Below are 20,499 nucleotides of genomic sequence, written 5' to 3' on the forward strand. Positions count from 1 at the left end.
CTTGGAGCTGGGTCTCGGCGGCGCGGCCGCGGGGGCGACGCGAGCTGGTTCAAGTTTCCCTGCTCAGCGCCAGCGGCCTGGCCAGCTTCCTCGCCCGCCGAGCTGAGAGTGCGCTAGGGCCGGGAGGCCTCGGCCAGCTCAGGACGCGCGTCGCAGAGCTGCGGGGCAGGTTCCGAGCGCTCAGCGCGTTTTGGAACACTTTGGCCGGCTAGGCTCCCAGACCGGCCGCCGGGATACAGCGGACACGGGAATCCGGGACGGGTGCACTGCAGCCATGCGGGGCAGCTGAGTGGCCGCTCTCCTTCCCTACCCGGGTCTGCAAAAGTGAACTGGAAAACAGCCGAGCGCAGCCTCCTCCCTCTTCCCCAGCGCCGCAGTCCCGGCTGGCGTGGGGGTGGGGGGAGTTCCCCTGGGCTGACTGTAGGGGAAGCGGGCAGCGGGGCTGCCTCGGCCGCACCTCCTCCGCCTTCCTCTCCACCCCCGTCCCTCAGGTTCCACGCTGCATTTCTTTGTTTTGAAAGCGCCTCCTCCGCCCAGAGGCTTTTCCCCGGGCGGCCAGGCTCTGACGGGGGTTGGGGGGGTGGGGCATTGGCTCGCGGGCCCCGCCCCTCATTTAGCCCGGACCCTTCCCCGGGCTCTTCTCCCCAAGTCCCCCCCGCCGCCAACTCCCCTTCCCTCCGCTTTTAGACCCACCAGGCGCGTCTTCACTTGCCGGACATCAAAGGGCGGCAGGGAATTGGAGGGGGAAGTTGAGTTGGCAGGGGGCACAGAGACCCACCCACCTTAGGCCAGGCTCGGCTGCCCGTCCCCTCCCGCGGGAACCCCGCCTGAGCCCCGCCCCCCGCGTCACAGCAGCCTGACATTCTCACAACCCATCGGGCACCCAACCTCGCCGCCCCCGCTACCCCCGTGTCCGCTGAGTGCTCTATTTATGTTTCAGCTCAGCGATTTGCATAGGCCCCGCCCCTGGCCCTAGGTCCCCCTATCCGTTCCCCGCCTCAACCCCGACGTCACGGAGCAGGCCCCGCCTCTCGTGCCCGTACAAGGAGCGGCGGGCCCTAGATGGCAGCGTGGCGTCGCCGCGGCGTGTGCGTGTCGCGCTTCCTTGTGCCGTTTATAGGGTCCCAGCACTTCCGCTGTCGGGTTAGAAGCGGCGCGGTCATGGCGGAGCGCGGACAGCAGCCTCCTCCCGCGAAACGGCTCTGCTGCCGGCCGGGCGGCGGCGGTGGCGGCGGGGGCAGCAGTGGCGGTGGAGGAGCGGGTGGTGGCTACAGCTCTGCCTGTCGGCCCGGCCAGCGGGCGGGCAGTGCGGCTGTGGCGGCGTGCGGGGGCGGCGCGGCGCTGGGGCTGCTGCCGCCGGGTAAGACCCAGAGCCCCGAGTCGCTCCTGGACATCGCGGCGCGCAAGGTGGCAGAGAAGTGGCCGTTCCAGCGCGTGGAGGAGCGCTTCGAGCGCATCCCGGAGCCGGTGCAGCGCCGCATCGTTTACTGGTCCTTTCCCCGCAGCGAGCGGGAGATCTGCATGTACTCGTCCTTCAACACCGGCGGCGGCGCCGCGGGCGGCCCCGGCGACGACAGCGGCGGTCCCGGCAGCGCGGGCGGCGGCGCGGGCGGCGCAGGCGGCGGCGGCTCCTCGTCCTCGCCGGCCGCCACCTCGGCCGCCGCCGCCGCTGCCGCCGCCGCCGCCGCCGCTGGGGCTGGGGCCCCGTCGGTGGGGGCCGCCGGGGCGGCGGACGGCGGCGACGAGACACGGCTGCCCTTCCGCCGGGGCATCGCGCTGCTGGAGAGCGGCTGCGTCGACAACGTCCTGCAAGTCGGTGAGTCACGGGGCAGCCGCGGAGCCGTCTGTCCGTCCGTCAGTCCCTCGGGGGGCGCCCGCCCCCTCTCCTCCGGCAGCCCCTCAATTGGGCGCGCGCCCGCACCCCCTCCCGATGCCCTCACCGGCCCGGACCGTCCTCTCGAGCGGAGCGCCCATTTCCTTCTCGCCCCTCCCCGCCCCCGTTTCCCCGGACGGGCCAGCGCGAGTGGGAAATGAATCAGCAGGACTCGCCCCGCGGCGGGGTTGGCGGGGTGGGTGTCGGGTGCCCCCGGCCCGCTCCGTTCCCCGCCCTTCTCCCGGGGAGCACGTCCCGGAGGGCTGCTCGCCGTTTTTTGGGGGGTGGTTGTGGACAAAGGCGGAGGCGGACGGCCGGGCTCCGGCGAAGGGTGTGTGTGGCGGGGCCGTGCGGGGCGGGGGAGGGGGCGCGGGCCGCACAGACAATGCCGGCCGGGGCCGAGCCGGCGGCCGGGCCGCCCTCCGCGCTCACCCTGCTCTCTCTCCTTGTCTGCCGTTCGCTTTTTCTTTCTCCTCTCTCCCCCTCCCCGCCCCCTCTATTGGAGGGGTGGGGACTACATTTTAATGCCTCTCGGCTGCCGCTCCTCTCGGGGCTCCGACGGGCTGGCGGCCGTGGCGCTCCGGGGTCGTTGCGGCGTCTGGTTTGGCCCGGGCGAGCTCCGCCGGCGTCCCGGGGATTTAAATGTGTCTTTTCCCCCCGCGCCTCCCCTGCCTAGTTGGTGCGCAGGAGGGAGGGGGGCGGCGGGCTGGACTCCCTCTCCTCAGAGACCTCTCCCCTCGAGGGCGTCCCCGAGTCCATGGGCGCGAGCCGGTGAAGGAACGGCTTGCGCTTCCCTTTCCTGTCGGGCCCGGCGGTGCCCGGGGGCCTCTGCCGCCGGAGTTTGGTTGGCGCTGGGTGTCCGGTGGCCGTGCGCGGGGCGAGCCGCGGTGAGCAGTTACGGGCTTTGCGCTCGCAGCCGGCGGCGGCAGGAGCGCGAGGCAGAGGGGCTCCGCGGCCGCACAGCGTCCCTCCAGGCGCGGCCGCCTGGCAGCCGGGCGCGACCCCGCACTTTGTTCTCGTTTTCAGGTTTATTTGTGCCCCTTTCAGTTCTCTGTCATCCTCCGAAAAGGGAGACCCAAACAAAAGAGTCTCTTTATTTCTTTTCAGAGCTTGTAAAGTAGAAGATATTTGACAAAGGCGAGCAGGACTTGTGATTTAAAGCTGCACAGCCCTCCTTTTCTCTGACAGACCATGAGAGTTTTCTCAAATACCGAGTTTAAAAGCTTTCCCTGTCTTCACTCCCTACCCCCAATGTTTTTTTCTGGCCAGATATCTTTTTCAGCCGTAGGATGGGGATGTTTGGGATGGAGTGAAAAGAACAATGCTATAATGAAACTCCCCCCCCCCATATTTTTCTCCTGATTGCAAACGGCATATTTTGCCCCCCCCTCCCCCCCGCATTGCTGTCTACTTTGAATAGTATTGTGGTGGTGAACATGGTACCTAATGAATGGGGAGAGGGTTGGAAGCATCGCTGTCTCTGATTTTTAATCTTTCTTTCCATAGTCCGTTCTTTTATCCTTCTCTTTGGGAGTCGGGTGGGGGTCTGGATAGGGGCCGCAAAAGAGAATTAAGATTTATTTTAATTCTCTTTAGTTAATTTGAATTCTAATGCAGTCTGCAAACGTGATTTTCTGCATGGTCATTTATTTCCAAAGGCAGCCCCCAGGGTTGTCTTTTCTAGGTTCGGTATCTTCTCCTTATGTCTAGAGGAGGTTTAACTTTTGAGGCTATCCATCCTTAAAAAAAAAAAAAAATCTAATTAGCATTCTTTAAAGTTATACCTCTTTTTTTTTTTTTTTTTTTTACACCCCCCCCCCCCCCCCTTGTTTCCTGCTGGGTTGAAACGGATTGAAGCACATCCACGGTTTCTCAGTATAACCAAACTAGAGTTTGGGAATTTTTATGGCTTGGCTGGCAGTGTTGAGTGTTGTTTTTTTTTTCCCCCTTCTGTGCTTGACTCTGCTTGCAAGCAATGAGGAATGACAGGAGAGCACATAGGGAGGGTTTCTTGGCTGATTGCATTTAAGCCAGGAATTCACTGTGAAAATAAAGCCAAGGGGCGATAAATAAAAGATGCAATCTTCTCTAGGAGACAGACACACAGCGTGGGCTTTGCCTGCTTTCATCAGTGAAGAGGCCTGGGTGAGTTGTAAAAGAAAATAGTAACTTTTTGAATAGTCCCCAAAGGGGAAGGAGGCCACTGAATGGAGTTGGCAGTAGTTGATATGAAATCGTATGATGCTGTTTGCATAGCTTGAAGAGTTGACCACCCTTTCGGAAACACTTACATACGTGCTAAACAAGTGCTGTACAAATTGTGGAAAATATTCTTTTTTCCCCTCTGAGTTGTGCCAGTTTCCTTAACTTCCAAGTTGTATTACTTGTTGTGCCAGTCAGCTTATGAGATGGAAGGCTGTTAAATGCCTGGCAGCTGGCTCTGTGAGATAGAAAACTCAGGACCAGGATTTCTTTTCCTTGATGAAGAACAGAGAATGGCTAGATTAACCTTCTAACTTAGCTTTAAGTGGTGGTTTGAATTGGTATACTAACACAAGAGGCTTATTTTGTAATTTTTCGATTTGAGGTAGAAGTCATTTTTGCTTCAGAACGTGACATGGAAAATAACACCATATACCATGATAGAACCATAATCAATATTCTGGTATTTCAAAATTACAAGTTTGTTTGTACAGGAAGTATTCACTGACTTTTGTAGAGATGACTAAATTATAGATGCAGCAGGGAAAATCTAGTTGTTTGACACTGTTGAAGATTTTTTAAGTATTGAGGGTCAATGAATTGGGACTTCCCAGAAACTAAATATGTTTATTAGTTATTTTTAAACTCCTATTTTAAGAAGAAGTTTAAAGGGAAAAAAATTAAGTCTTTGATGTAGTAGTTGTAAATGGTATTTAATTGGTGCAGAACTGTCCATCAGTTAATTATTGGAAGTTTTGGAGAAAGTGTAGTTTGCTAATTTTTTATTGATTGATATTATATCAAGAGAGAGTCATTGCTGAAGGTGCTTGTATGTAAATATTGTCGACATCACTGAAGTAATAATTTAGAAGGCATGTAAAAACATTTCCCCAAAGTTTTGCCTGGGAAAGAGAGCTTTCTTATTATGACCTGGAACTCAAATTTTAAGGACAAATAACTTGAATTAAAAGACAGACAAATTTAATTGGATAAAAAAACCTAAAAATTTCTGGAAGACTGAAAACGTGATAAATGAAGTTAAGCAGCTAACTGGGGCAAATATTTGCAGCATGTTGGAGGCTAACGAGAACTCTGAAAAATTAGTTTAAAAAATAAAAGGGAGGGATGAATAATTTAGTTAAAACACGGGCAACACATTTCACAAAGAAATGTAAATGATCAATTTGTCTTCACTCTTGTTGTTAGTAAAGGTGACAGGCCACGTTCTTCTGCCACATCGGTTGAAGACAAAAAAGATGGGTAGATAGTACGCAGAATTGGCTGAGGAGGTGGGAGAAGATGCTGCCTCCCTGGTTCCTTGGCTCTGTCTTTTTATGTCATTTCTAGGAATTTATTTTCTACGTTCATTGATATTCATGCACAAAGATGTTCTGTACGTTGAGCAATGCTCATTGCAGTATCTGTAATACTGAAAAGCTGGAGTCTGTGGAAATTTCCATCTGAAGGGAACTGGTTAAGGAGTACTCTATGGAATTCTACGCAACCGTGAAAAACAGAGAGATAAATATATATACTGATAAGAAAAGGTGACCAGAATATTTTATTTAAAAACAAGTCAGCTCTTCATATAGTAGGCTGTAATTTCTGTTTAAAACAAAAAAGATAGACTTACAGATGCATAAAAATTTCTAGAAGGCTACACAAGCAACCAATGAATAGTGGTTATCTTTGGAAAAGGGCAGTCAAGTGGATGGGTGTACTTTTGGGGGGGGTTACTTTTCATTTTTTGATTGTCTTATGGTTGGATTTTTCTAAGATCAGAAGCGCTCATTTTTGTAATTAAAACGTCTTAGAAAAATTATCTTGTGTTTTTCAATTTTTTGTTTGTTTTGCGGTGTGTGTGTGTCCTCTTTCGGAAAATTGGTATACATTCGATTTTGTACTGAAACAAACAAGTTTGCTTAATTTGTGACTAATCAGTTTAAAATAAGTATTTAAACAAAACTGGGATCTTGCCTTTAGTATGGGCAGGAAGAAGATAAATTTTAAAAGGAGTTGCTTTTTTTTTTGTTTGTTCTGTTTTGTTTTGTTTTGCTGGTTACTTTTGGGAGAAAAGAATATTGCCCGGAATTCTGTTAACACTTTGGTAAACATTTTTTTATGGACTTTTTAGATTCATAACTTAAAATTTCTTGTTTTAGGGAGTGGCAAGGCAGTAAAAGGGAATCTGTTTTAGAATTAGGTTGCATAAAATTTTTAGTCACTTTATTTAAGGCTAATTTGTGGGCATTTCTTTGAGTGTTTTGGTTTTCTTTATAGACCAGAGATTGTTATATGAAAGTATGATTCTGGGTACACTTTCGGAATGGGATGTTTTGTTTACTGTTGATAGTATATTTCATTGAAAGCATTTTCAAGAGGGAAGTGATAATATAGAACATTTAAAAATTAGATCCTATGTTTTCTTCCTTTTGATTAATGAAAAAGTACACAAAAGAAAGTTTGAAACTAGTTGCATATGTCTTTTATTCTGTGCCAGTTAAAATGTTTGATTTGCTTACAATTGATTTTTGAAAGTATCTGAGTACTTAGTATGTGCTCAGCATTGTTCTGAGGAAGGTTAAAATTTCAATTTTTTCAATTATATGTGGGGAAATCTTGGAATTTCCATCTCTGGTGGCTAGTATTGGTCCAGTGAGGAAATCTAAAGTGTTCAGGAAACAACAATACTTGTAGCCAAAAGATTTCAATAAGATGGAAGGTGAATTGCAGATCTGAATTAAGCAAACATTTTTACTATTGCTTCAGGCTTTAATTTCTTGCCATACAGTTAGTTGTATTCTGAGTACACCCTTGGGGTGAGGAGGAAAAGGCCATCCCCATTATTTTATTTCAACTGTGCATTGAATTTCATCCTTTCTGTAAAGACTTTGATGCCTTTCCTTTTAGAAACATCAGGATGACTGTGGAACATGTCCTTTAATAGAAGAATTATTGCAATTAATTGACCAACTCAAGTCATTATTGTCTTAAGTATGTTCTGGCCGATTTTTAAGATGTTTATCCTGGGCCTCTTTTCTTTTCACAATGGGTAATCAATTGCCATCAATTCTAACTCTAAATGTTTCATTTGGAAAGAAGCAGGCCAGAACATCTTTTCTGGTCACACTCATATTAAGGGTTTAGTTAATGTTTGATTTCAGTGGGCAGTATGTTCAGTGAAAAGGATGGCAATGGAAGAATACCAATGTTGTCTTTTAAGAAAGCTGCTCCTTTTAAAAGTTACACAATTGGGTCTGTAGTAATTCCACATGCTTACATGCTCTGTTTTTGTGTTAGAAAACCGTTTTGCTTTAATACTTCAAAATGAATTTGGTACCTTTAAGAAGCTTTGTTACATACACATAAAATTAAACAAAACTCCTGTGGTGTTAGCGGTTTTTATAGGGGTGGTCATTAAACTTGAACTGTTGTTGACCTTCAACTGTTATATTTAAGGGGACAAATATCCTAGAAAAGAAAGAAGATCATAGTTAACTATAAACATCTTAGAAACAAAGCAGATTATAGGCAACTATTTTTTAGGTGACAATAAACTATGTGGGACTCACAAAACCATTTTTAGTTATCTTTCAAATTATTGTATAATCTCAAGACCAGTGCTTTCTCACAACAAAAAAAAAACTAATTTAATTTTCTTGTTTTATTAATTTTTTTGACATGTGTAAATGTTTGGGGATTACAGTAAATTAGAAAACATAAACAGTTTCCTTTAAGTGGATAGGAAGACTCTCCATCTCCTTTTGAAAAATCAGTCTCAAATGGTAATTTGGAGAAAAATACTACATAGTCTTGTCTCATGAAAGGAGACTCTAGTTTCTTAGTCCTAGCCAGTCTCACAAATAAAGTATGTTAGTTAGATTTGTTTAAAAAACATATCTTTGCAGGGGCACCTGGGTGGCTCAGTAGGTTGGGCATCTGACTTAAGCTCAGGTCATGATCTGGCATTTGTAAGTTTGGTGAGTTTGGTAAATTCAAGCCCGGCATTGGGGCTCCCCGCTGATAGCTCAAAGCCTGGAGTCTGCTTCGGATTCTGTGTCTCCTTCTTTCTCTGCCCCTTCCCCACCTGTGCTCTGTGTCTCTCTCTGTCTCTCTCAAAAATAAATAAATAAGCTTAGGAAAAAAACCCCCATCTTTGCAGTTTTTGCTTTCAGTGCCATGTGTTCTGCTAAGAATATGCTTTAAACATGGTTTTTAGTTCTTTAAAAATAGGATGCTTCCTTTTATTTTTCTCATCTAGAAAAGGTAGTTAAAGTAAGCTTTAGAGAGAAAGCAGTGCAAAATCTGGTTTTCATTTGAAATTTAAAGATTGACTTTCAGCAAATAGTAAGTGGACTTTGGTAAGGGTATGCTAAGTGATTTATATTTGTGGGATTCCTCAGTGATAATTAGATTCGGGTCAGTTAATATGTATTGTATATATTTACATGTATTTACTTACGTATTTGTAACTAATTTGATGTTCACAAGTGCACATAAAAGGAGATGAATTCAGTGTCATTTGGGTATCATTACCGGAAGCATATTTCAGTGACCCTGTGTGTAGATACATTGTGCTGTTTCTTCTTAAAATATGCTAACAGATGAGAAGCATTTTGTTTTTACAAAATGCGTTTGTATGATAGTTATTATCTACTTGTAGAGCTGAGGCGCAGACATGTTGAGTAGTTTGTCCAGAGAGGGGTAATAAATTGCAAAGTTAAATGTTGAATTTCTGTTTTTCCTCCCTTCAGTCCGCCTGTTAATTTGCTGGAGATGTTTGGTGAATTCCACAAACCCCCAGAACTCTGCATATTCTTTTTATTTTTTTTAAAGATTTTTTTTTTTCTTTTTAAGTTATCTCCACACCCACTGTGGGGCTTGAATCCACAACCCTGGCATCAAGAGTTGCATGCTCCACTGACTAAGCCAGCCAGGCTCCAGGCTCCAGGCTCCAGGCTCCAGGACAAGTCTTTTTTTTTTTTTTTTTGAGTTTATTTATTTGAGGCACCTGGGTGGCTCAGTCGATTGATCAGCTGACTTCAGCTCAGGTCATGATCTCACAGTTCATGGGTTTGATCCCCATGCTTTGGATCCTTTGTCCCTCTCTCTCTCTGCCCTCCCTCGCTTGAACTACTCTCTCTTTCAAAAGTAAGTATTTTTGAGAGAGAGGGGGAGAGAGAGAGAGCATGGGTGAGCGTGAGCGAGGGAGGGGCAGAGAGAGAGTTGGAGAAGGAGAGAGAGAATCCCAAGCAGGCTATCAGTGCAGAGGCAGATGCAGGGCTTGAATTTACAAACCCTGAAATCATGACCTGCGCCAAAATCCAGAGTCAGACGCTTAACCGACTGAGCCACCCCACATGCCCCAGGCCAGGCATATTCTTGAATGTAAAATGATTGGACTGTTGGAGAGATTATTTGGCTAACATTTTACTGAATGTTCTAAAAGTATTTCTAGATAGCATTTCAGTTTCTGGTGGAAATCTAATGGCTTCAGTTAAGCAATGATTGTAGCTTGCTGAATACATGCTAGTGTGAAAATATTTGTAGACATTTGGAAATTGTAGAGGTTGTAGGATGAGACCAAAGTTCTGAAGAAGTTAGACTGTTAACTATGAAACTACATTACAGTTGTGTGAATATACATGAATGCACTCCTATACCTGTACACCTATGTAATAAAGAATTTACTAAATGTTTAAAATGCTTGTGCAGAACAAGAGAAGTTAATACCCAGTAAGAAATTTGGCTGCTCTGAATTTAGTACATTTATGAAAACTTAACCAGTGTCTACATTTGACTTATTTTTGTAGGCTTTTCCAGTGTTTTTGTCAGAATCCCCTACCCTCATGCCAGTAAATAGTATATAAACAGTCCCTAGATGTATGGGATCTTTCATGTAATTGATGTGGTCTCAGAACTTTAGTAACCTCTCTCATTCCTAAAGACCTCTTGTTTGGGTGGCTTTTCTTTATCGAAGGAAGCATGATTTACGGTGAGCTTTTTAATATTACTGCAACAACATTTACTAACTAATAATCGTAGTTAACACTTTCATACCCTTAACCTTGTGCCAGATACTGCTCCAAGCACTTTATATTTCTTAACAGTCCTATGAGGTAGGTACTTTTATCATTCTCATTTTACAGATGAGGAAACTGAAGTATTGGAAAAAAATGAAAGTGACTTTGCCCATTTACACAGACTGGTACATTACTGAGCCAGACACAGCCTCTCTGGGTGGTACTCTTACCCTCTAAGTTATACTGCCCACGAGGGGCGCCTGGGTGGCTCAGTTAGTTGGGCCAGTTAGTTGGTCTGACTTAGGCTCGGGTCATGATCTCATGGTTGGTGGGTTCGAGCCCTGTCTCCAGCTCTGTGCTGACAGCTCAGAGACTGGAGCCTGCTTCGGATTCTGTGTCTCCCTCCCTTTCTGCCCCTCCCCACTCACATTCTGTCTCTCTCTCAAAAATAAGTAAACATTAAAAAAAAATTAAAAAAATTTTAATGCCCATGATGCATCATCATTAACTATTCTAGAGGGCTCATCTTTAGATTTATTATAGTTTTTTCTACTTTATGGAGTGATTTTCATGGTGGCCAGAATTTTAAATTATCACAACTGTGATTTTTTTTTTTTAAGGTTTATTTTATTTTGAGACAGAGAAAGTGAGCGCGAGTGGGGGAGGGGCAGATTGAGGGCGGGAGAGAGAGAATCTGGAACAGGCATTGTACCATTAGTGCAGAGCCCGATGTGGAGTTTGAATGCATGAATCATGAAATTATGACAGCCAAAAATCAAGAGCTGGATGCTCAACCGACTGAGTCACCCAGGCTCCCACAACTCTATGATTTTTGAAAAAAAATATTTATTTTTGAGAGAGGGAGCACCATTGGTGGAGGGGCAAAGAGAGAGAGAGAGGAGGACAGAGGATTCGAAGTGGGCTTTGTGCTGTGCTGACAGCAGTGAGCCCAATGCGGGTCTCTGACTCATGAACGAATGGAACCATGAGAGCGGGACCTGAGCCGAAGTCGGACGCCTCACCATCTGAGCCACCCAGGTGCCCACAGCTATGAATTTTAACATGTATTTTAGAATTTGACTTGAAAAACTGCATTTCACAAATTTCTCTTATGAATGAATTTTAGCTTTGGAAGATGGTTGTGTGGGGTGATTTTGATCATCTTCCATTGGGCATTTTTAAACTTTTTTTAAAAGTTTATTTTGAGAGAGGGAGAGAGAGCATGCGTGCAACATGAGTGGGGGACCCTGGGGGGTGGGGTGGGGGGAGACAGAGAGAGAGAGAGAGAGAGAGAGAGAGAGAACCCCAAGCAGGCTCTGTGGCCAATGTGGGGATCAGTCCCACAAACTGTGAGATCATGACCTGAGCTGAAATCAAGAGTTGGTGGCTGAACCAACTGAGCCACCCAGGCACCCCCATTTTTAACTTTTGAAAGAGGAATTAACTTGTAGTTTAGATCTAAATGTGGTATATATGAGGCAAAGGTAATCTTTCAAGGTAAAATTTAGAAATTCTGTATTTATCTCATTTTAAGGCCCCTTTTAAATATTTTGATTAAAAATCATTATTTCTTGTGGCTGGTAAAAAGATTTCATATTCTTTGAGAGGCAGAGAGTTCATTGGAAAGATGTTAATTTGAAGAATGCAGTAGGACCTGTCAGTACATTTAAACTGGTACTAACTGAATAAACTGATCAGATAAATTGGAAGCTCATTTAGCGAATTAATGTGCTTAAATTCAGGTGACTCACTGCCTGGTCCTGCCTTATTTACCAGTCTCCTTGTTTACTTAATGCATTTTTATTGTTAATTGGTGTCAGATCTCTAATGATGGAAGATATTATACTGAAAATAAGCATAAGAAGGTAGCATGTAGAGTGAGTCCACAGAAGCAAGATTTAAATTCTCTTAATTAGATCGGTGCAATTTAGAATGCTATATGTGCCACATTGTACCTGTTAAATATTTGCTAACAGTGACCAGCATTTTTATAAATGAAATATTGATGTTTTATAATTTCAGTGTAATGGGCAGAGCCTGGAGCCTCTTCTCGTGTTGTGTTAATCTTTCTTGGTGACGGCCTGCCGAAGTTATACTCAACCTTTGCTCTTGCTACAGCTTGATATTAACCAATTTCCACAGACAAGATGGTCATGGTTTTCATAAATATTTGTCATAATATAAGCCCCTAAAATTCAAATACCAGAAATTTGTAATCTTATTGGTGTATGTGAAGGAGCATCTTTTTTTATACATTTGCATTATTTCTTTAGGACTTTGTTTTCTTAGCACTTCTTGACACTTCTGATTTTGTACTCTTCACACTGTCTTTTAGGCCACCCCTTCCCTGCAAGTCACCTATGTGTTTTTTTTTTCTTCTACTTTCTCTAGACCATGGCAAACCTGAGGACTGAAATAAATGACCAGTGGCTGGTTTGTGATGATGGTAGAATCAAGTGAGAGAAACCTGAGAGTAGGAGGTGGCGGAGCCTCTGAACCTTCTTCAGCGCTTCACTGTCTTCCTCCCTTTCTCCCCTTCCCACACTTCCTTCTTGTCTTTCCTCCTTTCTTGAGTGTGGGAGATGCAGTGGTGGGAGTGAGGAGTAGGAGGGAGTGGTAGGAAAAAAGGCAAGAAATCTGGGAGAGGTAGAAAATACCAGCTGAGAGCTTATTCTGTTCCCTTCCTTCTCTGCTTTTAGTTGTCTCCTCCCCTTAAACCTCCCTTGATTTAGGGAAATAAAGCTGAGGTCACAAGGACCTATGTGTTCCAGCTGCTGCTTGGCTGCTATTTTTAGCCTGGCCCTGCATCAGGCTGGCACCGGGCCATGATGGCACAGGGCCAGCACGTTGTGGGACTGCTGGCAAATGTCAAAAACCTAACTTTTCAGTTATCAAACTGAAATTTCAGATATATTCTCCACGATGATACTCTACTTATCTCTACTTTTTTGAAATGGGACATATATGTTTATTTTTAGAAAAGATTGAGTTTTGACAGTGGTCATCATAATACTATAACTATTTTAGACAGGAGGAAGATTTAAGAATTGCACTATCGGGTCATTGTTATATCCTGCTCAGTAATTTTGCTTTTGTGGTGGCACCAAGAAGTGTGAAATTTGCCCGACCTATTTAATATGTCTTGGGCATCTTTTTAAAAAAAATTTTTTTTTAAACATTTATTTATTTTTGAGACAGAGACGGAGCATGAACGGGGAAGAGTCAGAGAGAGAGGGAGACACAATCTGAAACAGGCTCCAGGCTCTGAGCTGTCAGCACAGAGCCCGACGCGGGGCTTGAACTCATGGACTGCGAGATCATTACCTGAGCTGAAGTCGGCCACTTAACCGACTGAGCCACCCAGGTGCCCCTGGGGCATCTTTTTTTTTTTTAAAAAAAATTTTTTTTTTTAACATTTATTTATTTTTGAGACAGAGAGAGACAGAGCATGAACAGGGGAGGATCAGAGAGAGAGAGGGAGACACAGAATCAGAAACAGGCTCCAGGCTCTGAGCGGTCAGCACAGAGCCCGACGTGGAGCTCGAACTCACGGACCGTGAGGTCATGACCTGAGAAGTCGGACCCTTAACCGACTGAGCCACCCAGGCGTGGGGCATCTTTTAAAATTGCCATTGCTGTTGAAGTTGTAGAGTCCGAATTGGTTTATATAATTATAGGTGTCATCAGGCATTTTTAAAAAACATATGTACTGTTTTTTTCTATAGCTGTCAGTGTTCTCTTTGCTAATTCTATAGCTGTCAGTGTTCTCTTTGCTAATTCGGTTGTGTGTGTTTAGGTTTGGTTAATACTGTAGAAATATGTTTCACAAATAAAAAACTTACTATTTATTTTCATGGGGAGCAGCTAGGTTTCTGGAATATCAGTGTCTTTGTATAGATTTAGCCAGTATCATGTGGATTTTCTTTGCAAACTGAGTTTTAAATTTTGGATGCACATGTGGATTTCAGTACTTACCTGATTATTGCACTCAAAATGAAAAGTTAAGTTGTATTTGTTCTTGAATGCGTTTTGGAAAAAAGTAAAAAAAATGTTGGAGTGTGAATCTTTATCTTTGGAAGGGACTTTGGTAAGAACTGTTTATATTCTCTCCACAGTGGTATGTAGAAGAGCTTGAGGTTATGCTAGGTATGATTTTCCATTTACCATGGTCTACAGTGAATATGAGTAGAACCGGAGATGATGGTTATTCAACCTTATTCAAAGAGTAGTAGTGCTGTAATATACTTAGGACTTTTGAATGGCAGGATAACATTTAGTGCATTGATCTGATGTCCTTCTGAAAGTAGCACAGAATTTTTGGCCAAAATAACTAGAAATAGAGTCTGATTGATTTTTTTTTTTCTTCACTTTATCTTTAAGGCAGTTATTGGATGAATTCTGCTGAATTCATTTTTGTGAAATAAGGAAGTTTAGGTGAGGGATTTAGTGAAAGGTGAATTTGTGACCTAATAGCTTAGAGAAGGCAGATGTTTTAGAGTTTATTTACATTTTTACATCTTCAAGTTCTTACTTTGTGGATAAGAGCAAATTGGGCAGCTTGCTGTTGCTGATATATGAATAATTTACTTTACTTTTTTACTTGGTGAAAACAAAAATTTCATTAGGAAATATAATCAGAATGTCTTGGGGATAGATTATCAAGTACATTGAATTCTTAAAAAAAAATTTTTTTTTTAATGTTTGTTTATTTTTGAGAGAGAGAGAGAGAGAGAGAGAGAAAACGAGCGGGGGAGGAGCAGAGAGAGAGAGAGGGAGACACAGAATCTGAAGTGGGCTCCAGGCTCTGAGCTGTCAGCACAGACCCTGACGTGGGGCTCAAACTCAAAACTGTGAGATCATGACCTGAGCGGAAGCTATAGACCAACTGAACCACCCAGGCATCCCACAAGTACATTGAGTTCTAATGCAGTGTAGTAGTTGTACCATTTGGTTTCTTTCTGCAGTTAGTGGTTATAGTAGGTATTTCAAAGGTGTCTTAGAAAAAGACTATTGATCCATAAACATTATGTATGTCTCTGTAGGGGTATGTGCGTGTGCGTGTGTGTGTGTGTGTGTGTAGATAATAGATAATCTAGATCGATTATATATCTATCTATATACAGTAATATGATGCGTAGAACATTGTAATTTACTGGATGATAGTATGTAAGTGACTAAGTTATGGATCCTTAATGTAATTTATATTTTATTGAGGTGAGTCATGTAAATGATGTCTGCACCAGGTCAGCTAACAAGCTTGATTAAAACCAAAGCCCAGAAGGTAGTTTGACTAGTGCTGTTTAGACTCCTTAGGAGCAAAGTGCTCAAATGACGTTCCTTATTGGAACTTTGCTGGGGCAGTTTCTTTGCAGTTTTCATGAATCTCTCTTAGCAACTTACTAAAAAAGCATTTTGTCTAGGCTGTTTCATAAATAGGAAATTCCAAAGTACTGAATAGTATTGCATTTTTGCTTCCAATAAGGATGATTGCAGTGGGAAAAAGTTTAAAAAACTCTTATTTTAACGGTTTATGGCAAAATACTTCTATTTTAAAATGGGTAGATTTAAAAAAATTTTTATTTTAATACTAATTTGTTTCATTTATGATTTTTCAAGTTTTTTTTCCTAGTTTATAAGTTTAGATGTGTTAGAAAAAAATTGGTGATACAAGAGCCAGTGATTATGAGTTTATTAAAAATTCAGTGTATATATTAAGCCTGAATTTGTCTTAGTAGCTCATAGTTTAGCTTGTTTTTTGGTTTTTGGTAAATCCTGAGACTTCTGAGTTCTTGTGCTCCTCTGTGAAATTTGTTTTTTGACATATAAAGGTATGGTTTGTATTTTTTTAAACGGTGTGTGTGTGTGTGTGTGTGTGTGTGTGTGTGTGTGTTTTGGGGTCTTAGGAAGGAATGATGGTAGTGGTGAGCCAAGCTGTGGTGGCTTAAAGTCAGAAAAGCACAACAATTTCAAGTAGCCATGTTCAAATATACAGTATTTATTTCAAGAATTTATATTTCTTTGGGTTGTACATTTATGTTGTCATATAAAAACTTATTTTTTACTTAACTTTCCCTTTCCCCTAGTTCTTCCTGTTAAAAATACTAACAATTCAGAAGGTAATCTATGAAAGTTCAGTGTATATTGGTAGTCTGTATTATGATAGTTTTATGGATGTATTTTGTATTGCATCTTTAAAAGGCTAGTTTAAAGAAATTTACTTCCTTGAGTTGCTCTTTCCCTCTTTGATCCTTAACAATTGTGGATCAACTCGTTTTCTCTTTTTAGTTTTGCCTTTTTAATCATTTAGAATAGAGCTTTGATTCTCTTTCAAGAAGCCTTATTTAACAAATCTAGAAAATTCTATTGTGTCTTGACTCTTAAGAAGCCTTACTTAAGCAATCTAGAACTGTCTTGCTGTTTTTAAAAAGATATAGTAAATGAGGAACATTTAAATAATCTGGTTTTCTTCCACTGAGAGTAGGTTGACCTTCTGAAAATCTACAAGAGGTTGTTGTGGGGCCTGACACTGGCCTGATTCATGACCTTTTCCAAGCTTGAGAATACAACTGTGGAACTCATCCTTAATGTAAATATTGGAGGAAATGAGAGATGATTTATGAGAAATCAGAAAATCTAAACCTTTGTAGGATTGCAGATTTCTGTGTCTTTGATAGAGGGAGCAACAGTTGGCTATCGAATGACTGAAAATATGAAGTGCCAACAAACAAATGTAAAAATATTCTGCCGTGCACAGTTACAGAGTCATTTTGAGTTGCCCATTGTTTATTTTTAGTCTTTTTCTTTGGGACGAGAATCCCAGAGTATTTAAATACAAAGTCCCTTTTTGGTGTGAAAGATGTATCTGCTAGATGGAAAAAAAAAGGTACTAGGAAATTTAAATTCAGGAGAGCCAACTAGTAATAGTGCTCATGCAGTGTACTTAGTAGACATTGAAATGTTGCTTGAATGAAATAAGCTTAGATTTTATGCCAGTCTTTGTGATTGCCTCTATGAAATTCTCTTAGGTGAAAAACAAAACAAAACAAAACCATCAAACTCCATTATCCAATGTGACCCCAGGGCACCTCTTTTTGCCTATGAGTCCTGTCCCCATGCTTTAATAAAATCACCTTTTTGCACCAAAACAAAACAAAACAAAACGAACAAACAAAAAAAACCCCTCCAAGTTCTAATTTCTGTTTGCTTTTCTGAATCTGAATTGCTGTAACTTAATTTCTTAAGAGGCATTTTGAATAGGAATATGACCACAAGATAGATAGTTTAATTTTTAGGACTCGGCTTATTATTATCAGCTTATTTCTACAGAGAGAAATAACCTCACAGATGTAAGGTTTCTTTCTTCAATTTTCTTATTTGAGGGGACTTTTTCTTTAAGCTTGTTAACTTGTTAATAACATTGGCTAAAAAGCTGTTCTAAAAGCAGTTTATTTGATGATTCCAGTCCTAAACAGAAAATAATTTGAGCATTCCTGTATAGAACAGTACTTTTGAGTTACCCAAGAAAATAACTTTCAATTACAAATGCCTTTGAGGGATTAAGAGATTGCTTTTTCCTTTTATTTGCTATTTCATTTTTTAAAGAAACTGGCAAAAATAAATTTAATTAGTTTTTTTTTTTTTTTACTTTTTTTCCAGATAACTTGCAAAGCACATGTGACTTCAGAACATCCCACAAAATCTGACGTATTGTGAAAATACATTGGCTAATTGATAGGAATGGTTTATTAATAAACTGGTCTACAAAATGCTGATGACTTTCTCTTGAGGTAGAATTTGCTTCAGACTCAGTTTTGCCTAAAATGGGATAACCAAGCAGTTTTTTGAATAATAATTTGCTAATGAACATGTATGCCAAATGCTTGGCTCATGAGAGGGGGATGGGTTGTCCAGATATTGGGTGACCATGTGTTTCCATTTGTCCAGTCCACTGAATCTTAGTTTATGCCTCATTTCCTGGCATAATTATCAACAGTCCCCTCTTTCACTCTTGTAAGTGTTCCAGTTCAAATTATAAAATATACACTTACTGTAGTTGTATAAATACCTCGTTTTTCACAAAGGATGGAGCAATTAAGAAATCATTTTAAAATTATACTCTATGTGATTGCACATGCACATTCCAGTGTGTGTAGAGGGAGAGGGAGAAAGGAAGGGAGGGAAGTTGTTTGAGGAGTTGTTTGGGACCGAAGGAAACCTTTTTGCTATCCCTGGTCTTCTTAATCAATGACTCCACTCAGTCTCTTTCAGATAGGAAATATTTGATTTCTGTCTGGGTTTTTAGTCATCTCAAAAGGAAACAAGTGATTTTCGAACTCTTGGTTTGATGTGTCTCGCCTTCACTGCCCCCCACTGTTTTTTTCAATTTAGAGATATGTTAATTTTCCTATCCTTATTTGATGTCATAGTATTTTAGCATGTTTATATTAATGATACCGTTCTGTTTGCACATTTTCTTACCTTAGATTGATGTTCACAGGTACTCTCATTTTAGGTACAGGCAGTTGACCACTTCTGTGACTGTGTCATTGCTCATCACATGACCATGAGCTTAGAGGGGATGCCTAACCCATCAGGAGACAAGAGTCCTCTGCTGGCTCTTGTCTTCACTACCTGTGTACCCTTAGGCGGATCACTTACTGGCTCTGGGCTTCCTTGACTTTGTAAAATGTGAATAATTATACCTCTGTCACCTCTATCGTGAGGCTGTTTAGAGACCCACATGGAAATGAATACGTGAAAGTACTTGAATTCTGAATAGTTACACAGGAGGAAAATACATTGTTATGCAGTGTTCCCGTTTTACCTAATTTTCTCCATTATTTACCTAATTTCTCCAATTTACCTAATTTTCTCCATTATTATTTTCTTCTGGTTTTCTCTATTTCCCGAAAACCCTGCAATAATCATGTATTGATTTTGTAATCAGATAGGGGAAACATTGTTTCAAAAATTGCTTCATTAACCATTAAAACATGAAGTTTTGGTATCTGCAGATTAATCTCTATTAATATTTTATTATGATTGCAAATGTTGCTTGATCTAGTGCACCTAAACAGAATATATGTTGGTCAACAAAGTATGCCTTGGCCTTGATGTCATACGCCTCTTTTGTTTTTGACCCGATTGATTGATGAATTCTGTCTTTACATGGAACTGTAGAATAATCTTTCTGGAAATGGGAAGAGGAATGTCTAATATCAATTCAGTGATATTCATGAGTAGAATGGACAGTTTATGGGTTAGCCTAGTGACTTGGGGTTTAGTTTCAATGCTTCCCTGAATATTTACCATAGGCAAGTGGAGAATGGAAGAAGATACAAAGCATTCCATTTCAGATATGCTTCTGAATTTCTCAGGTCATATGACTATGTACTGAGATCTACCTTTCGTTCTTTTGGCAACTGGAATCAATAAAAAGAGTTGATTACCGTTTTTCTCCTGATATAAACATTTACAAATCAAGTGTTGAGAAAAATAGTTTCAAGTGAAAATTTAAGAGCTTACTATGAACTGACATTTTGGGTGTTTTTTTCCCCCTCCTCAATTCTGTTTTTAAGTATCTCATAAGTCTTGCCCTTGAAAGCTCTGCTGATGTGACCTATTTACCCCACTGTCTTTCTAGCTGTTCAGTGAACTTAATGGCCTTTCTGCACTTCTAATATGTTCCACAGAGATTTTTTATTTCAAAGAATATTCTTGCTTTCTTTGTGTATATGCACATGTGTAAGAGTGGACTTCATGTGTTTCTAAGAGTATTAGGATCAGCTTATAAACTTTGGACAGGCAAGCATCAGCTCTTACAATCTGTATTGCAGCCAGAATGATGTTGCCCATTTGCTCCGTGTGTGGCCTCCCTTTGTGCAGAGGACTTAAGGTCGTTTGAGGGTGTGCAGGGCTTAGCATAATCTGGCCTGTACTCTCATCTGCCTCTTGCACATTTTCTCCCTTGCCCGTCTATTGCCTCCAAGCTGCCCTGCTAGCTGCCTTTGCCCATGTTCTTTTTTCTGCTTGGAATGCTCTTTTTGCCTGATTCGTGCCTTAATTGTCATCTTGGCTTAGAGAAATCTGGCAAAGGTTTCTCTCCTTTGTAACCATAATCACAATTTCCCATGTGATTTTTTTTTTTATTGTCTCCCCCATTAGATTGTACGTGTGTGTCTGTATGTATGTGTACGTACTTTTGTATCCATAGTTCTTAGTACAACCCTTTGCACGTACTCCACTCTCAGAAGTTTGTTGAATAAATGGATGCAGGAAGTAATGTTTTACTTTGAAAATATTTTCCTAACTCTCCAGGAAGAGGCACTGCTTTAACTCAGTGGTTCCATCTACCTTCCATCCCACACCTATGCCACAAAGAATGTGTTAGTTTGAAAAACA

General features: G+C 42.2%; 1 protein-coding gene across 1 annotated transcript in view; it reads left to right on the forward strand.

The window, feature by feature from the left end:
• Positions 1-1,115: 1,115 nt before the first annotated feature.
• ZSWIM6 (zinc finger SWIM-type containing 6) overlaps positions 1,116-20,499 on the forward strand; it is a 197,906-nt gene continuing 178,522 nt past the window's right edge. The window contains exon 1 of the mRNA XM_045494251.1: positions 1,116-1,816. Within this exon, the coding sequence (XP_045350207.1) occupies positions 1,162-1,816 (655 nt within the window). The 5' untranslated portion in view covers positions 1,116-1,161. The remainder of the gene's footprint in view (positions 1,817-20,499) is intronic.

The sequence above is a fragment of the Leopardus geoffroyi genome, chromosome A1 (assembly GCF_018350155.1).
Source record: "Leopardus geoffroyi isolate Oge1 chromosome A1, O.geoffroyi_Oge1_pat1.0, whole genome shotgun sequence".
NCBI lineage: Eukaryota > Metazoa > Chordata > Mammalia > Carnivora > Felidae > Leopardus > Leopardus geoffroyi.